Below are 22,249 nucleotides of genomic sequence, written 5' to 3'. Positions count from 1 at the left end.
ACTGTGACACCACCCTTGACACCCTTGGTGCCTGCTCACGCCTTCTGTTGGGGAAGTCAGTTTTCCAGGTGTGCCAGAGCCTGGAGAGGGGCTGGGCGCTGGTTTATAGCATATGTATAACAACAGAGAGGCGATTTTGCACTTATTGAACCATACTTCTTGGATTTCCCAGAGAAGCTGTGGCTGCCCCATCCCTGGAGGGGTTCAAGGCCAGGCTGGACGGGGCTTGGAGCAACCTGGGCTGGTGGGAGGTGTCCCTGCCCAGGGCAGGGGGTGGCACTGGGTGAGCTTTAAGGTCCCTTCCAACCCAGCCATTCTGTGATTATTATGCTTGTGACAAGCTGGAAGAACACTTGGTTCTGTGCATCTGGGAGGCCCAAAGGGTTTCTTTCTTCTGGGCGGCTCTGGCAGACACTGCCAAGCGAGCTGAGCAAACCGGTGCGATTCCCCGCCAGGCGCTGCCATCCCCGGCCAGCGTTGTGCTGCTGCGCTCCCGGTACCCCCGTCCCAGCTCCCTCGGGGCTGTTCCTGAAGAGCCCTGGCACAGCTGACCTCTCCGTGCCAAGCTGTGCCAGCAAAGCCTACTACAGCCCAGCGTGGGTCTGGCCTGCTCGTTTCAGGCAGGGTTAGTGTGGCGTACATCAAGTGTGTGCCTGGAGGGCAAATGTAGAAGACTGGGGTGTCCTGAAATGCCTGATACAAAGGTTTAGGTAAAGACCATGGGAAAACAAAAGCTTTGTGTGAGTGCTGAATAAGCTGGTAGATCAGGTATTTTAATTTGTTTTTTGGGAGATCATTAGAAGCCTGAAAATTTATGCTTTCATGGCTATAGGCAGCGTGATTTGATGTTAATATATGCAATCTCACATCCCAAACTGAGAACCTGCAGAACTAGAAAGGCGGTGGGTGCTCTATAGATGGGTGCAGTCATTTACAGTGCAGTTAAAATGAATACTGATGTACAAATAACTGTAAAAAATTATTTTTCTGCAATGTAAACTTTAGTCACAAATGTATGTCTTTGGCCCATCCTACAGACTGGTCAATACATTCATTAAATGAGAGAGAAGGTGAGATAAGCTGAGGTGTTCTTTCTGTCCTAGTGTGAACTGCTTGGCCGGTTTGGTACCTGTAGTGGGTGTGCTCTGCATACACTGGGGAATTAGTACCTTTCTGTGAAAGACAAAACCTTTTTTATCATTAAAAGTAGTGCTAACAGTGATTAAAATAACGTTCATGCTTTACACGTGGGAATCCATTTTGCAGCTGAAGTCGAGTGTGTCTTACTACAGATGAGACAGTTTTCCTGTAGTCACTTGTGACGGGGGAAGAAGAATGGTGCAGCACATTTGTCCTCGTGCCCATTCGCTTCTCTTCTTGCAAATGTGTAGAAAACTGGTATGTGGTAGAAAACTGAAATGTGGTTTATGTATTTCAGTGTCAGTTTGGAAAGGAGAAGTGCTCTGCAGAGGAACATTGTTTGGGAACTTCGCAAAGTGCAGGGATGGCTCTTGGGCACTTCAGTGGGGGATCTGTATTCTGGTACATAAATTTGACAGCTATACAAAATAAGTGGTTTTAGACATAGATTTCAAAATGATTATATAAAATGTTTCAAGAGGCTACATACATGGTAAACTAGCCCTGAGTTCTGGTTGTAACATTTTTCTATTTAGAATGTATTTTATAGTCTATGTTTTGCCAACTGTTGTTTGAGAGACTGAAAAACATTATCCTTTTGCTCAGTTCCAGAAAAAAAACCCAAACATAACTTTTCTGATATTAAAGCAATTTTTTATTTGTCTTTTTACTGCAGTGCCAGAACCTATTAAGACCAGTTTAAGCCAGCCCCAACCTGCCGGTACCGGTACCAGTACTTCCACCAGCACTATCACCAACAGCAGCAATGGCAAGCGTGCGTCTGCTAATGGGCAGCAGCCAGCTGCGTCCCGCTACCTGCCTCGTGAGGTGCCTCCACGCTTCCGCCAGCAAGAACAGAAGCAGCTCCTAAAGCGGGGTCAGCCACTGCCCACTGGGACTCTGACCGGCACCAGCCCAGCACAAGGTACTGGACAAGCAGGGGCCAGTCCTCCTCCGCAGCAAGGAGCAGGTGGACAGCATCATCCCAGTAAGACCCAAACCGGTAAGAATGGAAACCCAGTGGGATGTCGGCTGGTTCTTTATGTAGTTGTGCCCTCCACTGTTAGCACAGGTGTTGCTAAAACTTAAGGAATGTTAAGAATTGTCTTAAAACAACAGGATTTAAAGGGGAGTGTATGCTGTTGCTCTTTTTCTTACAGAGTGTATTATGTCATTTCTTGGATCCAGTTATGAAAGGTTTTCTTAATTATTTAGATGCTCAGACCTGTGGGGTCTTTTTCCAGTTTTTTTCAGTTTCTTTGGTAGTTATAATGGATATGATCTTGCAGACATTCAGGTATTTCTTTAGCGATCATTCTTATGGAAGAATCATTAATTCAGGTATTTCCAAGTTTTTGACTATTATTTTGGCTTTTTTAATATTCTTTAAAGAGAGTTTTGCATGTATATGTAAATGAAAAACAGGAACTTTGCTTATGTTGTCTTGTGACGCTTTTATGCCTTTATTTGCTTATGCTCTCAAGTGTTATTTTCACATTAGCAAAGTAGTATTTTGGGAAAAGTAATTTGGTATCTTAGGCCTTTCTACCACTTACATTCCATCCTTTGCAGGTAGACATACTGACCTTTTGCCTATCGGAAATAACGTATTGAGTAGTAAGTCTCTTAGCTACCTTTATTTCCTGAAGCTGCTGATGAGAAAATAAGCAGCTCTCTTCGTATTTGCTTTTCTGTTCTAGAGATCGTGGAACTTTAACTTTTCCAGTGGAGATGAGTTTAGTCAGTAATTGGTATAAATCACCTTTTTCATCATTGCTGTATATGTAAGTCGTGTTAGGCAAAGCAGGGAGTGTTCTAAGGTACAGTTATCTATGGCTTAGAAAAAGTTATCTGGACTAAGGCACAAGGAGGGCTTTGATATCTTGAATATTAGTAATTTCGGTTAGTAATTAGTAATTTTTCTGATCTCAAGTGTTGCTCATTATCACTCATGCTGTCAGACATCACAAAATTTGGATCTGAACTGTCTGCAGTTTTTCCCTTTGGGCATTAGTGAATCTTTCACCATTTTTGGTGTACTTGCTGCTGGGCTCCTGAACTCCAGCAGAGAAAGTGATCTGGTGTTGTGCTTAGAAGTTTTAGTTACATGAGAAAATCACCTCTCTCAGAAATTATAGAAATATGGTTATCGAGATGCATTTGACAGTATTACTCAGCTACTCCCCAGAAACACAAATCTGAAAAAGCAAAATAAAACAATTGTTTGTTTACTTAAAATGTTGGGTTTTTAGGGAGGGGAAGAGGTTCTGCTTCTGTATTCTCGAGTATTTGGCTTTAGTGAGATGGGAAGTAATCAGTTCCCCCCAGTTAGAGCAGCATTCCCAGCTTCGTGAATCCCAGTTCAGCAGGGATGGTGGCTGCCGTTCATGGCTTCTTTTTGGTTTGGAGGTGTTTGTTAACGATCAGATTAATGTTCTGTGTTAGATATATTTATATATATAAAAGTATATATATATATATAGAGAGAGAGATGGTTTTTTATTTTCAGAAATTAGTTATTTATATGGTAGAGACAGATTGCCCAACTCAAGTGGCTCAGGTTGGCTGAGGGTCAGTATTAGACGTCTTCCAAGCATCGTTGTAGACGTATCTGAAACATCTTTGTTTAGTCTTTAAGAAACATACTGTAAATCATGAAACAAAGTCTCCACTGTAAATCATAACATAATCCATAAAAGAATGTAGCTTGTAAGAGTAGAGTACTAGCTGTCTGACTTTGATCTTGCCAGATGCATTTGTACCTTGAGGGTTTAGACTTCTTTTACTGATTCTTATTTTAACGTGCTGTATAAAATAAGCACTTGTTTCTGTAGTTTGTCAGCCTGGCAACTATCAGCAGATGTTTTACACTGTTGAATTAGTTTGCTTTTTTACTGTCACTGTTGGAAAAGTTCAGAATACAGTAAAAGCTAGTACAAATGGGAGGACGACTGCAGCAGCTTTTCCTCTTCATATTGTATTCCATATTGCACAAAACAAGTTAACCCATATCAAAATCTTAGCAAAAGTATAACTTGAAGGCAGTCATTGCAGAGTCAAAATTGTCAGGTTGTTGTTTATGTAAAGTCAAAACAAAAGCTTTCAAAGGCACCTGAAAAAATGTGGACAGTTCTTGGAGCAGGGAAGAGAAGAGAATCCTTGGCTACTTTTTTGTCTGCTGACAGCAGGAGGTTGTGTTTTGAGACTTTAATTGTTGCACCTTCCTCGGAGAAAGAACTTGCTGAACACCGTCAGATTAAGAGCTCAGTTAGTTCTCTTTCCAGCAGGTGGAGCATCAGTTCATTTACTAACTACAAACAGTAGCAGGAGAAAAAAATGATTCTATCTCGCTCAGTTTATAACCAGGACAGCTGTGTGCCTGGCTGCCCTGTGAGGCCGAGGCGGGAGTAGAGATATCTCACTCCTGAGAGACCATTGTAGCCATGAAATACATACGCTGACCGTCTCATTCGGTCTCTCATACTGGCTTCATCTTCACCTTGACAAGCATAAAGAGCAAAGCAGCAAGAGGAGTATTCAGGGAAGGCCAAAACCTTTTCATCTCAGCTATTAGGATTTGAGTAACTATTAGCCTTGTTGGGATTCAGTATCCTGAAAACCTCCAGCACTTAAGTCATGAATTTTCCATGAAATTTAATTGAAACCGGATCATATTTTTGTGAATAGGAAAATCGAGAATTTTAAAAATGAGGATCCTGACTGAGCAAAACGTTGTCAGAAGGAAACTTTTTGCCTTTCTCCTTTTATCATCAGCAGGAACTGTATTCCTTTAAATGTCTGTTTCTGTTTTGCTGGGCATTTAATTTACTAGAGTCTTTGCAGGTAAAAGTTATCTGGGGAAGCGAAGAGTCGGTGTGTTCAGCAGAGAGTCGGTGTCTGTGCCTGATCCACATATAAACAGGAATTTTGTCTGTCTGAACAGCATCTGCATTGTAGAAAAGTGATCATTGATCACTCTTGAGATGAACGTTACCAGACGTCTTCAAAGTCTAGAGACAGTGGATAACACATCAGTGCTAAGGGTTTCTCCCTCTCTGGGGAGCTGGTTGCCTAACCAGAGCTTGTCAGACCTGTGCTGGGTTCTGCCCAAGCGAGTCTCCGTATGTGGCTGCTTTAGATTCCTGCTGAATAATAGTAACTTTCTTTTGATGGATGACCTGGTATTAATCAAGGAGCCAGGATCGTTGTAAGCTAGCATCTTGTATCCAGAAGACGCTTAATGGAAATTCATATCTGTAGCTTTTCTTTTTATAGGATCATATTCCTTCATCGTTAACTTGAAATTACGCAACCACGTTGCTTCCAGGCCCTATTTGTAAGTACCTGGATACAAGGGAGGCTGTTAGAGAGGCACTGCCAGCCTCTCCACTGTAAAAATCACACAATTTATCTCTTTATTGTCTTATCAGCAGTCTGTGTTATCTACTGCCTTGGCCTATCCAAAACACTTATCAGAACTCTAACCGCAATGTCATGAATTAAAAAGGCTGTTCTGCCAATGTAAGGGAAGTGGGAATTAATGACCACTAATATATTCTTTGTCAGGTTTATCATCTGGAAAGATCAGTGAAGTGGATGAGAGTAGTGATTTTTGTTTCTCTCTTAAGGTAATCTGTAAAACATTAACTAGGCAAACTGTTAAGAGAATAAATTAAAACATTTCAAATTGCCTAGAATATTTTAGAAATCTTACCGCTTGAAAACAGTCTCTTATTCATTGTTAACTATTATGAAACTATTTTCTGTAGTACTTTAGAGCAGTTTCTGTGGAATAGTTATTTGTCTGGAACTTTTCACTTGAGCTACAAAGCTTGTTCTTAACATGCCCCTTCTGTAATCCTTTGCAGGATTACACTGAAGGAAAGCTGTACCTGTAATTTATGAGCAGTATTCTAAACATCTAGTCTAGTTTGTTATTTTTACTTAAAAGATGGAGCTGTTTATCTCTTCCCTCCCCATTTTGTCAGCTAACTCCTATAAATGTGGTGAATAGTTAACTTCCCTCATTATGTTGTGAGGCATTGAGGGAACGATCCTTTTGCCATATGATCTAAAAGAATCAAGGTAATTTCTGGAAACTACCATGGGAGATTAAAAATAACAAGTAATATATCCTTCTTTGTTTCTTTACAAATTATGAAGTTTGTATAGGAGTCTCCAGGCAACCACTGTGTGTTTGATGATTATAAGAACAAAGATCAAAAGAAGTAATCAGGTTTTTTTGAAGATGCCTTTCACTTTTCTGCAATTCAGCAACGTGAAACCAACATCCATCAACGCAAAAGAAATGTACCATGTCCTGCAGGAGTCATGATGAAACTGCTGCACTTCTTTTGTATTGGCGAGTAGAGTATTTTGTGGAACAGATCTGCAACATATGTTTCCAAAGTCTAAAAAGAAATGAAAGCAAGTCATTAATGCAGTGGTCAAAATGGGAGAACACACGAGCAGTGTGGAAACTGAAGGGTTAAATTTGTTTTATCTGTTGTTTTCTGGCAAGTGAGAATTTGACAGCTGTTCCAGAGATTTATTTTCCTGCCGTGGGTTGATGCCAGATTCTGTGCTGAACTTTTTTCTATGAAGCTGGAAGTTTTATTTCATCTTTCGAGATTTCTTTAGCTGCAGTTTGCATATTTATGCTTGTAGCAATGGTATGTGCATGCTGAAGTAAGTGTTGTGGGCAGTTGGAAGACGCTGAGTGCCATTGTGTGGCAGGTTAACTCTTCTTATAAATCTGTTTGTGTTAACTTTGCTTTTGATAATTTTTTGAGGAAGAGTGCTTACTGTTAACATCATGTCTGACAATAGTAATTTTAAACATCCAATCCTTCAACTGTGGGTTATTTTAGAGTTCCTTCTACTAGGGCAATTTTACACGGTTGTAAAGTCAAATTTGGAGAAAAGTTTTAGGGAGAGATAATACTTCTTCTAAAACCAGTCAATATATTTGGAAAGCACAGATAAGCTTTGACGTACAATTGTTTCATCAGATCTAGCAAAGTGGTAGTGACCTTCATGCTAAATACACGTTTGAACAACTGCCCGGTTCAGCTTATTGTACCTAGCGATGACTGTAGGTAAGGCATATATATGCAAAAGTAGTTCTCTAGTGTATGAATAAAGTCTCATTTCGAAAGTTTGAAATAAGATTTAGCTTGATTTCCTGCAGGCATGGCAAACAGGCCGATTTTTGACAAATAAAGCACATGTGAAAACTGCCTTTATGGAAATGATTTGCTGAATTTCATCTCTTTGGGCCCATATTCTGTAATTCCACTAGCAGAACATCTTTGCTGGCAAAACATTACTGTGATTTTGCTTTTAGTTGGAAAGTTACAGAATTCAAACCAGAAACTTTTTAGAAATTCATTTATTCTGGATCTTCCGTAAGCAGTGTTTTCCATATGTAATAGTTAAAACACTAAACGCTATAAAGTAAAAGTCAAGGATTGGATAGTGTATTTATTCACTTTGTTTGAACACTTTCTTTGTGTATCTATAGCAAATACACTTTATAAAAGTGCGCTGCATAATACCTGGAAGATGTTCATTTTGGTATCGTGGCTGTTGATCTTGAATGAAGGAACTAGCATGGTGATGTTTCATTGTAAACACAAGAACTGGCTATTCCTACTGCTTCTGTAGAAGATAACTCTGTATAGCAAACACATAACGCTTATCTGCAGTAAAACTCGTAACAGTTTCCAGTTTTTACGTCACTCGACTAGGTGTTGTCCGTTATTTGCAAAGCAGTTCACTACAGCTCATCACTATCCACAACATTTCTCCAGTGTGGCTATGTAAAGTTTTCCTGTGAGTGGGGTCAAATTTAATGTTATGCCATTTGTTTAAAAAAAAAAAAAAAAGAAAAAAGAAAAAAAAAAAGGAAATTACCAGAATTTGTTTCAATTACATCTTTTGCCAATATTCTCATCTAATTAGTGTTGTAAAGGGATGTTCAGGTACCACCAGGGCTTGCATGAGTGGTGATTATGTTTGTTTCTTCTCGTTTTGTTCCTCAGGGCTTTGTTTAGTGTTTGGTAGTGCTTGTTCTGGTACGTGTCCCTGGAAATCGGGCAGCGTTACCAAAGGTCACTAGTGACAGGTATACGTTTAGACAAAAGGAAGTTTAAAAAAAAACATCGTACAAGGATGAAAATGCAGCAGTTAACATGGAGATGGGATCTAGCCAGTAGGTACTGTCTGGATGTACTCCTCAGGGATGGACATCTCTGAAATGCACCTCTGAGAGAGGTGAGTCTCGGCTAGTAAAGGGTTTTGTTTCCCATGTAAATTTTAAAAAATTCCATATAATGCTTGGAATATACATAGAGAAATAGCAACCGCTATGTAGCACAAATACAGGCATTATGAATGAAAAATGATGGTAGAAACTCATCAGTAAACTGATCTTTGGAATGAATTTTTCTGTATTGTGTATGTTATCTGACATCAGGCAGCAGACCGTGAAAAATAAATCTGCTGCTTCAAATCTATTTGACAGTGATTAGAATTTTTCACCGGGAGAAGGAAAAATAGAAATCTGTAAAAGGATAAATAACTGAGATGCCTTTATAGTTTTGCTGGCCTTACTTTCAAAGAGTGGAGCTGTGCAAAAACGTCATGAGTCAAAGGCCACTGCTTTTGCTCTGGAATCAGTAGACCTGTGTCCTACCTCTGGCTTCACTACAGATGACTTTGTGGCTTTGCTCTAGTCAGAGCCAGGTACATGATCTGCCCGGGTGTCAGGGGAAACACGGTCAGGAGACAGAGAGTCTGGCAAGTTGTTAAACTGTGCAGGTGGCAGTTTTCTGACAAAGCATGTGAAGAGACGGAGTAGCAGGATCTGTCTCTGATGGTGGGGAAGTAAAAGGTAGGAAGCAACTAACTAAGGTCAAAATGACTGGGAAATAAGTGTTTGATCCTTGGGAAGTGCAGAAAAGGAGTAACATCATGTGAAAATTATCAGAAAGCTGAATTTACTCAGCTCAGGTACGAAACTACAAGAAACAAATAACGAACAAAGAAGTTTCTAGCCATTAGGGGAAAAACCAAAGAACAAAAAGATAACACTTTCCGAGTCCATCAGTAGTAAAAGGAAGGCCAGTGGAACTGGCCTGATGTTCAACAGGGAGAACCACGGATAGATGGCATCAAGAATACTTTAAATGCCTTTTCCCTTCATCTGTAAACTGATGATTGACTTGGAACTAAGACTACAGTGAGTTAGGGTACGTAAGGAAATAAAATGTTTCCAACTGTCTGGAAGTGATGAAATTCATGGTAGCCTGCACTGAGGATGGGCTGGCGCAGTCTGTCCCACCGGCATTCTTTCAGAGTGTGAGAACTCCAAAACAGGAAATAAACCAACTGATGTTAAAAGATGAGAAAGGAGAAATGGAGGAATTACAGATTAGAGTAATCTGCTAGAAGACTAGAAAAAAATAACCAAAGCAGCTATTTCTGTGCATTTAGAACTTTACAAGGGAGAAGTCCAGAGCCAAGATGGGTTTGTGGAGAGCAGGTGATGCCAAAGGAGAGTAGTCGCCTGCTGGCAGTGCGACAGACCCTGCAAAACGGGAGGGAAATGTCAACTTCCTACAGCATTTGATAGTGCCCCAGAAGACTTTCGCATGATGGATGTGTGGTGGTATAAATAATTGGGAAGTATAAGATGAAACTATTGTAAGAAGTGTCAGAGCCGCTCAGGAAGCTGTAGGCAGAGGGTAGTCCTTACTGGCAAAATGAGAATGTTTTGAGTGAGAGTGCAAATTCGTACTCTTTGATATTTGCATCAGTCTTTCAGCTATAAACAGCAGTCTTCATTAAATTTTTGAATGATACCTAGCTGGAGAAGAGTGCAAGGCAACTGGAAGACAAAATCTGCAGTATGGAATAGTGGTGACAAAAGTATTTAAACGAATAAGAAAGAAAGAAAAGGAACAGGTTCTTTATTTTGGCTGGAGCAGCTCTGTACACAAATAGGGTTACATGAGTATCACGCTGCAAAAATGGATCTGGAGTTGGTCACAGGGTAAACCAGATTAATGGTGTCACATTGTTGAAAAGATGACAGACATACTGAGGGATATAAACAGTATTGCTTCCCGTGAGGCACTTCTGGTAAGGCCTGTGAATGTTGAGTCCAGTGTGGGGTACTGTGCCTTCGGAAGGAAGGGAACCAGCTGGAAGAAGCTCAGAGGAATGAGTAGAGACCTTGAGAGTAAGCCTTGCAAAGAGTGAAGGCATTGGAGCTGCTGAGTCAAAGGAGGACTGGAATGCAGAAATACCTAAGTGGCTGCTGCAAGGAAGAAAAGGATATGTTCTTTATACCTGTGATGGATCGGATAGAATATAATGGACTTAAATTTCAACAAGGAAGATTTAAGGTTAGACATTAGGAAAAACGTGCCAGTATGAAAGCTATCTTAAGAAGTGAGAGAGAGCACGTGGGGATGTGCAGTCTCTGTTGCTGGAGGGCTTCCTTGGTGTGTTGGGCAAATGTCACTTAGTGCGTAACAGGAATGGTTGCTTAGATCAGGTGAGTGCTCTGCATAATCTCTCAAATCCCATTTTTTTAGTCTTCAGGTATCTATAAAGATTTCAGATTTATCAAGACACTTGCCCTGTTGAGGCTGCTACAGGATGGGGTGCGTGGAAGGGAGCAGTCGCTCTCGGCCAGCACAGGCTGGAGTGGAAGCTGCGCTTCGTTTTGCGCCCAGGTTTTGGTGTGGGCTCTGACTCTTCCCTGGCATTCTGTGTTGCCTTCCTACATACCCCTCGCCAGTAAACATGTGCCCTTGATTTTGTGCCCTTGATAAGTACCTCCCTCCCTAAATTGAAGTTGATTACAGGAAGTACCCTCAAGTTGGAAGAGGGGAGATTTAGATTAGACATTAAGAAGAAATTCTCTCCTGTGAGGGTGGTGAGCCCCTGGCCCAGGTTGCCCAGAGAAGCTGTGGCTGCCCCATCCCTGGAGGGGTTCAAGGCCAGGCTGGACGGGGCTTGCAGCAACCTGGGCTGGTGGGAGGTGTCCCTGCCCAGGGCAGGGGGTGGCACTGGGTGAGCTTTAAGGTCCCTTCCAACCCAAACCATTCTGTGATTCAACGTTTATGTTATTAATAAGAAAAATGCAAGGAACAAGGGAATATATCTTATATTTTCCGGTTTTGACGTACCATTTTAACTAATGGAAATTTCAGTCATGTATAGCTGGTATTAAAGGAATGTAATAAACTGCAACAATATTTTCACTTTAAAGATTTGCAAAATTGACTCTCAAGCTTAGTTTGAGGTTGCATTTGAAATAGTTTTCTGAATGGAAACAAAACCAAACAGATTTGATTGTCATTCATCATGAGGTTAAACCCGTCCACTATTCAGAGGCCATTGCAAAGAAACAGGGAATAAATGTCTTCAGAAGGAAACCAACTATTTTCAGGAGTACTTTAGTGGAATAGTTCTTGAGCCAAGAATAGCAGCAGCGATTGTGCTCTGGTAGTGAAGTGGCAGCAATTCTGAGAATGCAGCCAAAGTTTAAAGAGACATCAGTTGTGTGCGAGCCGGTGCAGAAGGGTGAAACTGCTCAAATGGGCACACCTGACAAGAATTGAAACAGCAAATTTTAAACGTGCTCCATTTACTGTGGAATTAATATGTATTTGGGGCAGATGGGAGGAGGAGGAAGAGCAAGGAGGTGAGAAGGGGAGATAATTGTAAAGGTGTGTATTAGACATACTGTAAGTATGAGATTTGTTTATATGCCTTGATAAAAGTCCACGAATTTGTGATGGTATTTAGGTGCTGAAAATATTAAGCTGCCCCCCGTTCTGTTCACACTCTGTGTGTTGAAAGAATGGAACCAGTGCCTGCGGGTGTTCAAATACGGTTGGTGCCCTTCCGCAGGAGGCAGAATCGCCATGATCCACACTGGGTTGTCTGGGGCAGTTGTTCTCTGCCTTGATAAACACCAGCGCCTTTGATTAATGCGCTCCCATGTTTGCCACTTAGATCTTTTTTAGATAGAGGCAGGGAAGTCATTAAGGGCTTGGCAGCGCGCCAATATACAGCTGGGACTTGGGGCTGCTGCTCGCCCTGTTGGTGGGGCAGGAGGTGGGACAGGCAGGAGGAGGCAGGATCTGGGGCAGGCAGGAGGGGGCAGGAGCTACAGGCAGGAGCTGGGGCAGGCAGGAGCGGCAGGCAGGGGGCAGGAGTTGGGGCAGGCAGGGGCAGGAGCTACAGGCAGGAGCTGGGGTGGGCAGGAGCTACACGCAGGAGGGGGCAGGAGCTACAGGCAGGAGCTGGGGCAGGCAGGAGCAGCAGGCAGGGGGCAGGAGCTACACACAGGAGGGGGCAAGAGCTACACGCAGGAGCTGGGGGAGGCAGGAGGAGGCGGGAGCTGGGGCAGGCAGGAGCGGCAGGTGGGAGGCAGGAGCTGGGGCAGGAGGAGGCAGGAGCTGCTGTTGGAGCAGGCAGGAGCTAGGCAGGAGCTGCAGGCAGGAGTTTCTGTTGAGGCAGGCAGGAGCTGCAGGCAGGAGCTGGGGCAGGCAGAAGGAGGCAGGAGCTGCTGTTGGGGCAGGCGTTCGGCATCGCCCGCGTCGTGTCTTGGCTGACTTTCAAAAGCAGCGCTGGCTGCTAATTGTAGCTGGGTCCTGAAGTGAAAATGTTTTGTGACAGTTGAAAGAATTTAAAGAGGAAGGAAGATCCGGTTTAGTGTCAGCTGCAATTAGATAATCAAAGCTTAAAAATCCCACTCTGTCGATACCTTCACCTCGAGTGGCGGCGCGAGGGGAAGGGGGAGGCGGGCTGTATTGCCAGCGCCACCGAGGCCCGGCCGAGCTCACAGGTCGTCTGGGCGCACGCTTGCACCGAGAGATTTTCTTGGCAGCTCTACAGGATGAGGCTCACACTGTACACAGCCGACATATTGAAGCCGAGAGCCCCGGCGAACGTAGATGCAGGAGCAGAAACAGCTCTGCACACAATGTAGCGTCTCCTAGGATGGTTGGGCGGCTCCTTTCTTCAGGTATTTTATTACCCGTCAGCCCTTTTTTAGAGCCAAAAAGAGGAAAGAAAAAAAAAAAGAGAAAGAAACCCTAACCCTGAGAAAATAGCATCTGCGTCTGGTAAATCAATTTATTACATAACATTTCCGAGAGCGGCAGCAGCGCAGCGTCCGCAGCTTTTGGCTGCGTTTCAGGTTTGATAAAATGGCGTCTTCGCAGGGAGCTGCTTTGCTAAAGATAATGTTGCACCGAGCAGAAAAAATGCGATTATTTCGGTGTTTTCTACTGCTGCTTTTGTTTTGGAGAGGTGGCGTTGAGTGGAATCTCTACTAACAATGCAAAATGTTGTTTATTTTTGCTTGTTTTCTTAATGCATTTAAAAGCTTTCGGCATTAGAGGAGAGGAACTACATTTTAATGTCGTAGTGCAGAAAATTAAAACAGGGTAACAAGCTTTCCCACTTGTGTACTTAACTATGGGTTAGTTTGAAAATAAATAAAGCTGCTTTATTCGATGCTTCCATCTCTTTTCGGTCGTTCTACATTATGTCCATTATTCGAGATTTCAGCTTCCTGACAGCTGTGAGACTTGTAGTAAGTTAGCTTCGGAGATGACAGTTTTCAAATTTGTGCTCAGCCTCAGACAGCGTACGCACAGAGCTGCATGTAGCAGGTAACCTGAAATAGTAGCACTGCAATGCCCAGATTTTCTACTTTATTATGTTTTGTTCTTCAGAACAGATGCTTGTGTCATCTTTCCTTTTATGAAATTAGCCTGCATGTGATCGAGCACTTAAAGTATTTCTGGCGATACCTATTTAATTCAGATTTAGGAAAATTCATGTGTAGTCTTTTAAAGGTCTGCTTATGTTGAAATGAAAACAGTTTCTTTTTGGGAGAGAAAATAATCTGCCATTTTTTCTCGACTTCCTACTCAGAATCACTAACCTTTGTGTGACAAGTAAAATCCCCAGTAGGGCTGTCGCTGCCCTTTGGGGTTTTTCTCTTCTGCGTGTCAAAGCAGAGAACAGCGTGGTCTGTAATCTCTCCTTTGGGCAGGACAGGGCGAGCCAATGAATCTGGTTGGTGTTGTTCCGCTGACTAATACAAATTGAAAAAATAAAGCTAGTAACAAGAGAGGGAGTCGCTATTAGATCTGATTGAAAATTAGATACGTAAAACTTGCTAATAATGTGGTTTTCATTAGAAGCTTATGGCAGGCTTTGCCATTTCTCACCGTCTCCACGCTTTGGTTCCTAAATCCGCTGAATGCTATATTTTAGTTCAGGATGCATAATTTTACTGTGCAGCATTCAAACTAATCACTGCAATGGAAGTTATGAAGATGCAGTTACTTTTAACGCAAGTGAATAAAATGAAAAGAAATATTATTGTAAATAACATTTTCAGAGGAGGACTGAAATTTTGGGTAAACTGGTTGTGCAGGCAGAGTATTTTGCTTTTCTAAGAAATGCATGCAACAGCTTCTCTCATTTCACTCATACTTTTAGATTTGTAATCTATGTAAACACTGAACTGATTTTTGCAACTAATTATTCATCTTCATTACCAAACACAGCCAAAGCTGGTTTCTATTTTTTATAATTGCTAAACTGAAGTTGGTAAAGTATGTTGGGTAAAGTAAGAATAACACCAGCAAGCTCCTCCCATCCCATTAAGCGTGTTATTTAAAACCAAACCCAAACCCTCATGCTCTTGGTAACACTGATGGAAGCTCTGCGTTTTTCAGGTGGCATCTATGATGGCAATTTGACAGAAGTTATGTTTAAAGCAAATTTGAGCTGTTATTCATGGGATTATATTAATTTGTCCTTCCTGATTGCTGAAGAAATATTGTTGATAAAAGGAATGATATTTTATAAAGGATGCATAATTAAAATTTCCAAACACAAAGTAGTAATTTAAAAATCACTTTCACTTTGCAGTGTGCCAGCACTAGGGTTTGGTAACATAAAATACCTGTGGTTCCTGTTCCTGATGCTTCGTTCAAAATCTTTGCTCGGTTCACAGAGGAAGGATGGAAATGCTTCTGGTGGACTGCAGTGCTTTTATTTCTGATCTTTGCATAAATAAAAAGGAACTGATTCTTAAGAATTTTTTATGTGGGTTTCCCATTTCAGTCTTAACAGCTTTGAAAATTTGCAATTTCTCTGAAGAGTTGGTTTCCTAAAAAGTTGGAGGAAATCTATGTGTTCAAAAAACCTGCTCAAACTAACAAAAAATTCTCTAGATTAATCGTATAAAATATTTTGTTTCCATTATTTTTCCCAAATGTTTCCCAAAAGTCCTTATGGATCAATTAGGATTGTATTACTATTTAATTTATAGGAATGAACTCCATTTACTCTAGAGAAAATGGAAAAATATATTTTGGTGATTTGCTTCTAGAGACAGGAATGTAAAAAGTCCTCTCTTCAGGATCAGTTCTGTGCTCGAACTCTGTTATGTTTGTCCAGCAGCAGAGTCACAGTTTTTGCAGCTTTTCTGTTTATATTATGAATTTTTTTTTCATTCTTTTTATCTGTCCTGTTTCTTTCAAGTTTCATAGCAGCAGCCTTCGGTATTAGAACCAATTGTTGCAGTAACTATTTCCACACTACGTAACGTTCTTGCATGTCTCTCTTTTAGCGCTTTTTTTTGAATTTATGATGTGTGAAAGGTGCCGGTGTGGTCCCGCTGCCTCCAGTGCACGGACACTGCTGCTCAAGGCGGGCGTAAAATAAGCTGCTTGCTTGTTTTATGTCACCTAAAAAAATTATTGTAATCCCTATCAAAGTAACCACTTTGAGATTAGCCAGTGGTTGTTGTTGAGGTTGTAATCTGAATCTCAGGGAAAGGAACTCTGCTGGTGGTACACCAAAGGGAGCAATCCTGGAGCTGCAAAGCCTTGAAAGGCAAAGGGGTTTGAGCTGCGTCTGCTGCTTCCGAGCCAAACGGACCCGGTGTGATACTGTCTGGAGTCGATGTGCTTATCCAAGCAGGGGCACTTGGCTATATTCTACTTTTAACGTGGTCATCTCTTGGTTTTTATAGTTCTCCCCCCTCATAATTTTTTTTTCGTTGTTTGTCTGACTGCTCTTCAAAATCCTAGTATCTTATTTAACGAATAGTTTTGCTCCCTGCTCTCAGGAGTCTTTATAAGCTGTTTTGTCATCTTCCTTTTCCATTCCCACCATTCTCTTTACTTCCTGTCTTCCAAGTTCTGTCAAACTTAAGCATTGCTTTAACCACCATCTTTGGGGGAGAGCAGAAAGAAGAAGATTAAACAAGCAGCTGCCTTTCTTTTGGTTGTGTCAGGTCCTAGTGCCATTTTTGTGAATATTGAGACGTCTTGCACTGTGGCCTTGATCCTTTTTCACAAACCTTGGACTCTGGCATGCCCTGGGCAGCACCACCGTTCTCCCAGGCACTTCCATATGTAGCTTAGGTTTTGGCTTTGATAAGACCTTTTTATTGGATTTTATTTCAAGCCACTTTTAAATCTTCTGTCATGTCTGAAATGTAGTGCCGAATCTCACCACCCACAGTGTTGAAAAAAACCTTGTGTAACTCCTCTTATCTGATTCCTTGGTTGCCTCAACCTCTTATCTTCTGACCCGGACTGCCGCTGTGTTTTTTTCTTTGTTCGTTCCTACTCTGCTAAGAACACTGCTTGGCTCATTTTCCTGACCCTGTTGACCTTTTTAAAGTCATTTCACAAGGCTCCCTTTTCCGTTGCACGTCTTATCAGGGATTCTGGTCTCTATTTAACACCTGTGTAGCAAACCTAGATTATCAGGTACATTTTCAACCTCCTTCCTTCCTTAGCTCTGTAATGTAACCGCTCAGCTTTATCTGGGAATAACATGATGCTTTCTTCCTTTCCAGCCATTGCATGTAGGGGAGAGTATCCAGGTAAATCCAAGCGGCTCTTTTCATATTCTCTTCTGGATTTCTCATACACGTGTCAATTATTTAGTTCCTTCTGTGAAATGCTAGGCTAGATGACAGGCAGTGAGCTAAGACTGTTGTCCCTTCCATTTCTCTAGCATTCATAGTCTTGCTTCAATTGGTTCAGGTTTTTTGTTGAAAAAAACAAGCTGGGAGAGATGCAGCCTGTCCTGGTTTAGTGTGTTCTTTCTTTATCTTGATAAATCTTCATGAGGCAACCAAGTTGTCCCCCCGCCCCCTTTCTCAAAAAGCTACAGGTGAAATGTGTGAATAAGAAGACTTTGTCAAAGAGGGAGAGCTTTTTTTATTCTTGGGACAATTCTTGCTTTGCAGTATTAGAACACCTCTAATTGGAGGCAGTTAGAGGAGCTAATCACACCAAAATATTTGTGATTTAATTTAATACATATCAGGCATCCACTGTTAACAGCTTATTTGGGAGGTTTGTTGCATCCGTCTTCCCCACAAAATACTCTTCTTATTCAAATCATAAAAAATAAAAGTCATACTTCTGCAGATTTACAGTTGACATCCAAAATTTCTAACTTATGTATATGCGTTTTTGTCCCTTATTTTGAAAAGCAGTTAAGAGGAACTGTTCTGCAGATGGTCCCTAGTACACAGCCCTAGGATCAGACTGAATTACTTGCTGTAAAATTGCCATCAAAAGAAACTAACAGGAGTAATCTGTACTAGAAATCTTGTAGGGAGCAATCGGGATAGAAAGTAAATGCAAAAACTTTACCTAAGCTTGAGTTCTTAGCATGGGAAGTGTTGTGTCTTCCAGTTTTACTTCGTGCCCTAGCAAGCAGTTAGATGCTCAAGAGCTTTTGTTTAATTTTTTGGATTAATGTCTGTCTTTGAGAATGTGGGAGATGCTCTGAAAAGTCCATCTTCTGAGTACCTGCACATCGTAACATTGATTTTCATTGGTTTGGGGGGAAATTGGACCGTATGTGGAAGTGCAAAAGAATGTTCAAACCACATGTAAATCCTTTAAGAGATAAGTTTCTTGACAAAACTGCCTGTTATCTAGAAATGCCCAAGTTCTCTGCTAAAGTGTAAGTGCTGTTTAAAAGTAAAATTGACACTGAGTAGTGAAGATGGCTGTCCGTATTTGTTCCTTTATTTACAGGAAGGGTTGAAAACCTAAATGCGGTATGAATTTAGTGTGTTGAGTGTGATGTGGGTGTGGATGTAGTATCTAATGGCAGACAGACATTTTACATTTTTTATTGGATGCTCTTCCTTTGTGTTTCTCTGAAGAATCAGAATTGAGTCAAAATAAATGGTAAGAGTTTGCTAGATATTCTTCTGTGTTTTTTCCAAGTTAGCTTTTTAGATTTTTCACGTAGATTAGTGTAATTGCTATTCTTATTTATTGCCCGCTGCTTATTTTTACTAGTATACTAAGGGATACAAAACACTTTTGTTGTGCTGTTCCAAAGCTGAATTGTTCCATTATTTTAATCCAGAGTTTTGCCAGATTAAAAAAAACCCAACTAAATATGAGCATCGTGCTTTATTGTAGTGAGGAAAATTGCTGTATTATGTTAGAGAATGTACTCTAAATTTTAGCAGAACGCGGTGTTGTTACTAGCAATGTAAAATAGTAGTTAATGGAGGGCTTTTGCAGTGCTTGAACTCACTTTGAACCTTGTTGGATCCTTTCAGATCTCAGCCACAGTGGATTGGGAGACCATTATGAGAATTCCCACTGGGGACAGCAGCCCACTTTCAGGAGTGAAGGCAACTGCAGCTGGGATAAAGTGATAATAGACAGGACTGACAAGGAAGCGTGGCCTTCCATTACCGGAGCCGAGACTGAGTCTGCCTCAGAATGTACTACAGACACTGACTCTGCCTCCAACTGTGGCTCAGAGAACAGTAGCATGGCTACAGGGAGTGCCCAAGGCAACTTCACTGGACATACAAAGAAAACTAATGGCAATAATGGCGCCAACGGAGCACTCGTCCAAAGCACTTCTAACCAGAGTGCCCTTGGAGCTGGTGGAGCAAACGGTAACGGCAACTCGGCCAGAGTGTGGGGGGTGGCTGCGGGCTCCAGCTCTGGCCTAGCCCACTGCTCTGCCAGCGGTGGGGATGGAAAGATGGACAACATGATGGGAGATGGTAGAAGTCAGAACTGCTGGGGTGCTTCCAACTCGAATGCTGGCATTAATCTTAACCTTAACCCTAATGCCAATCCAGCTGCCTGGCCTGTACTTGGACATGAAGGAACTGTGGGAGCAGGCAACCCTTCCAGTATTTGCAGTCCAGTCAGTGCCATAGGTCAGAACATGGGCAACCAGAATGGGAACCCAACAGGCACCTTAGGTGCTTGGGGAAACTTGCTGCCGCAAGAGAGCACAGAACCACAAACGTCCACTTCTCAGAATGTGTCTTTCAGCGTACAACCTCAGAACCTTAACACTGATGGACCAAATAACACTAACCCCATGAACTCTTCACCAAACCCTATCAATGCAATGCAGACAAATGGACTGCCGAACTGGGGGATGGCTGTTGGTATGGGGGCCATCATCCCGCCCCACCTGCAAGGCCTTCCTGGTGCTAACGGAACATCGGTTTCTCAAGTCAGCGGGGGCAGTGGTGAAGGAATGGGCAGTTCAGTGTGGGGCATGTCCCCAGGTAATCCTGCCACAGGAAACAGCAATTCTGGGTTCAGTCAGGGGAATGGAGACACTGTGAACTCAGCATTAAGTGCTAAACAAAATGGATCCAGCAGTGCTGTGCAAAAGGAAGGAAATGGAGCGAGCGCGTGGGATTCGGGGCCTCCGTCTGGTCCTGGGGTACTAGCGTGGGGCAGGGGCGGTGGCAACGGCGGCGTCGGTAGTATGCATTCTGGAGCTTGGGGCCACCCCAACCGGAACACCAGTAACGGTGTGAACGGTGAATGGGGCAAGCCCCCGAACCAGCATTCCAATAGCGACATCAATGGGAAAGGATCAACAGGGTGGGATAGCTCTAGCGTTACCAGTCCGAATCCTGCCATGCAGCAGGGCAACGAACAAATGAACTCTTGGGCCAAAGCTGCAGCATCTGGCACCACAGCTAGCGAAGGAAGTAACGAGAGCAGTGGCAGTCAAAACGAAGGCAGTACCGGGAGAGAGGGGGCTGGAGAGGGCAGGAGGAGAGACAAAGGGATGATAGACCAAGGGCAAGTTCAGTTGCCAAGAAATGACCTTGACCCCAGGGTCCTGTCCAATACGGGGTGGGGACAGACCCCTGTAAAGCAAAACACTGCCTGGGAATTTGAAGAGTCCCCAAGGTCTGAACGAAAGAATGACAATGGAACAGAGGCCTGGGGTTGTGCAGCTACTCAATCTTCAAACTCAGGGGGGAAGAACGATGGGTCCATCATGAACAGTACAAATACCTCTTCAGTATCTGGGTGGGTCAACTCTCCACCGGCAGCTGTTCCAACAAATACAGGTTGGGGAGACAATAGCAACAAAGCACCAAATGGCCCAGGGGGATGGGGAGAGTCAGCAAGCTCTACTACTGTTAATAATGCTGCTGCTGCCAAAAGCGGCCACGCTTGGAGTGGGACCGCAAATCAGGAGGACAAATCACCTACCTGGGGTGAACCTCAGAAACCCAAATCTCAAAACTGGGGAGATGGACAGAAATCAAATCCAAGCTGGACTTCAGGAGGTGGAGACTGGACAGATTCATCATCTGTTCCTGGACACTTGGGTGATGGGAAGAAGAATGGATCTGGATGGGATTCTGACAATAGATCAGGGTCTGGTTGGAATGATTCCACGAGGTCTGGGACCAGTGGTTGGGGAAATGGCACAAACAGCAAGGCTAATACAGGTACAAGTTGGGGGGAATCTTTAAAGCCAGGCCCCCAACAAAATTGGGCTAATAAACCCCAGGACAACAATGTGAGTAACTGGGGAGGAGCTGCTTCTGTAAAACAGACGGGGTCAGGGTGGGTTGGTGGGCCAGTGCCAGCCAAACAAAAAGAGAACTGTGAGGCAACTGGCTGGGAAGAGCCATCTCCCCCGTCCATTCGCCGCAAGATGGAAATCGATGATGGTACCTCAGCTTGGGGCGACCCAAATTACAACAACAACAAGACTGTAAACATGTGGGATAGAAATAATCCTATAATTCAGAGCAGTACCACAACCAATACCACCACCACTAGCACCATTATCAACACAAACATGGTTGAACCTCAGCCATCGCACCAGTCAAGTGCCCAGCCGAACCGGTCCCCGCTGCTTGGTCCAGGTATGAAAATAGTTTTCTAAGACACTTTATACCTTTACTGAATGCTGTCTGGCCCGGTCAGTTTGTGGTTAAAGACAGACATCCTGTATTTATGTCATAGAGTAAGTTTTATTCATTTACTCTGAAGCAGAGGACAGAACCTATGGATCCTGTCACCAGCTTCCATAGTCCAAGTGAATGTAAGAAAGGCTTGAAACAATACCTGGTCAATAAATCTGTACATTGTTGGTTGGTATTTATTTTGTCAGCTCTTCCACAGTTTAAGTGACTTTGTATTCAACCATTTTGAGAGTTTGGGGTGGTTTTGCTAACCTTTTTTTCCCCTCTTACTTGTCTTCCGTTACCATTGCTCAGTCTTTGTTCTTGTTTAGACGGCGTGCATCTGTTTCTTTTCTGCAACCCATATCTCTTGGCAACAGATGTTTTTTTTAAGGGTTGCATGAATCTATGCTGTTGCTGTTTCTCCTGTCTTCTGTTTGTTGTCTTTTATGAAGAAATGGTTCTCCTCCGTACTTCAGGTCTCCAGCATGGGTAGTATCCCAGACTTTTATGGGATTCTCATAAAGCTGGATTGGTTAAAGATGTTAATATTCGGGGTGGCTGGGAAAAGTTATTTTAACTTCAGCTGTGTTCCAAAGACAAGGTTTTAGGCGTCTAGGAATTTTTCTAATCAAAGACGAGGTACTGTTGTAGACAAGCAGCAAGGAATAAAAATGGGGAAAAAGTAAGAAAAATGCTTAGCGGGGGAGGTATTTAAATAAAAGGTACTAGCAGCCCTGCTCTACATCATGACCACAGACTTCTCAAAATAAATCTAATCTTGCAGTGCTCTTTGAAATTCTTCATCTGATTTTTCTCTCCAGGTTT

General features: G+C 42.6%; 1 protein-coding gene across 11 annotated transcripts in view; it reads left to right on the top strand.

Annotated features, from left to right (window-relative positions):
- TNRC6C (trinucleotide repeat containing adaptor 6C) overlaps positions 1 to 22,249 on the top strand; it is a 322,756-nt gene that overhangs the window by 265,160 nt on the left and 35,347 nt on the right. For 10 of the 11 annotated variants that reach the window (XM_063351800.1, XM_063351809.1, XM_063351804.1 and 7 more), the window contains 2 exons: positions 1,817 to 2,143; positions 18,791 to 21,382. In XM_063351800.1, the coding sequence (XP_063207870.1) occupies positions 1,817 to 2,143; positions 18,791 to 21,382 (2,919 nt within the window). Of the gene's footprint in view, positions 1 to 1,816; positions 2,144 to 12,721; positions 13,187 to 18,790; positions 21,383 to 22,249 lie in introns of those variants that run through there. The other variant, XM_063351810.1, reaches the window with a different exon arrangement.

This window comes from Chroicocephalus ridibundus, chromosome 14 (genome assembly GCF_963924245.1).
Source record: "Chroicocephalus ridibundus chromosome 14, bChrRid1.1, whole genome shotgun sequence".
In the NCBI taxonomy this organism is placed as follows: domain Eukaryota; kingdom Metazoa; phylum Chordata; class Aves; order Charadriiformes; family Laridae; genus Chroicocephalus; species Chroicocephalus ridibundus.
The sequence above is the reverse complement of the archived record's forward strand: the minus strand, read 5'-3'. Positions and strand labels throughout refer to the sequence as shown.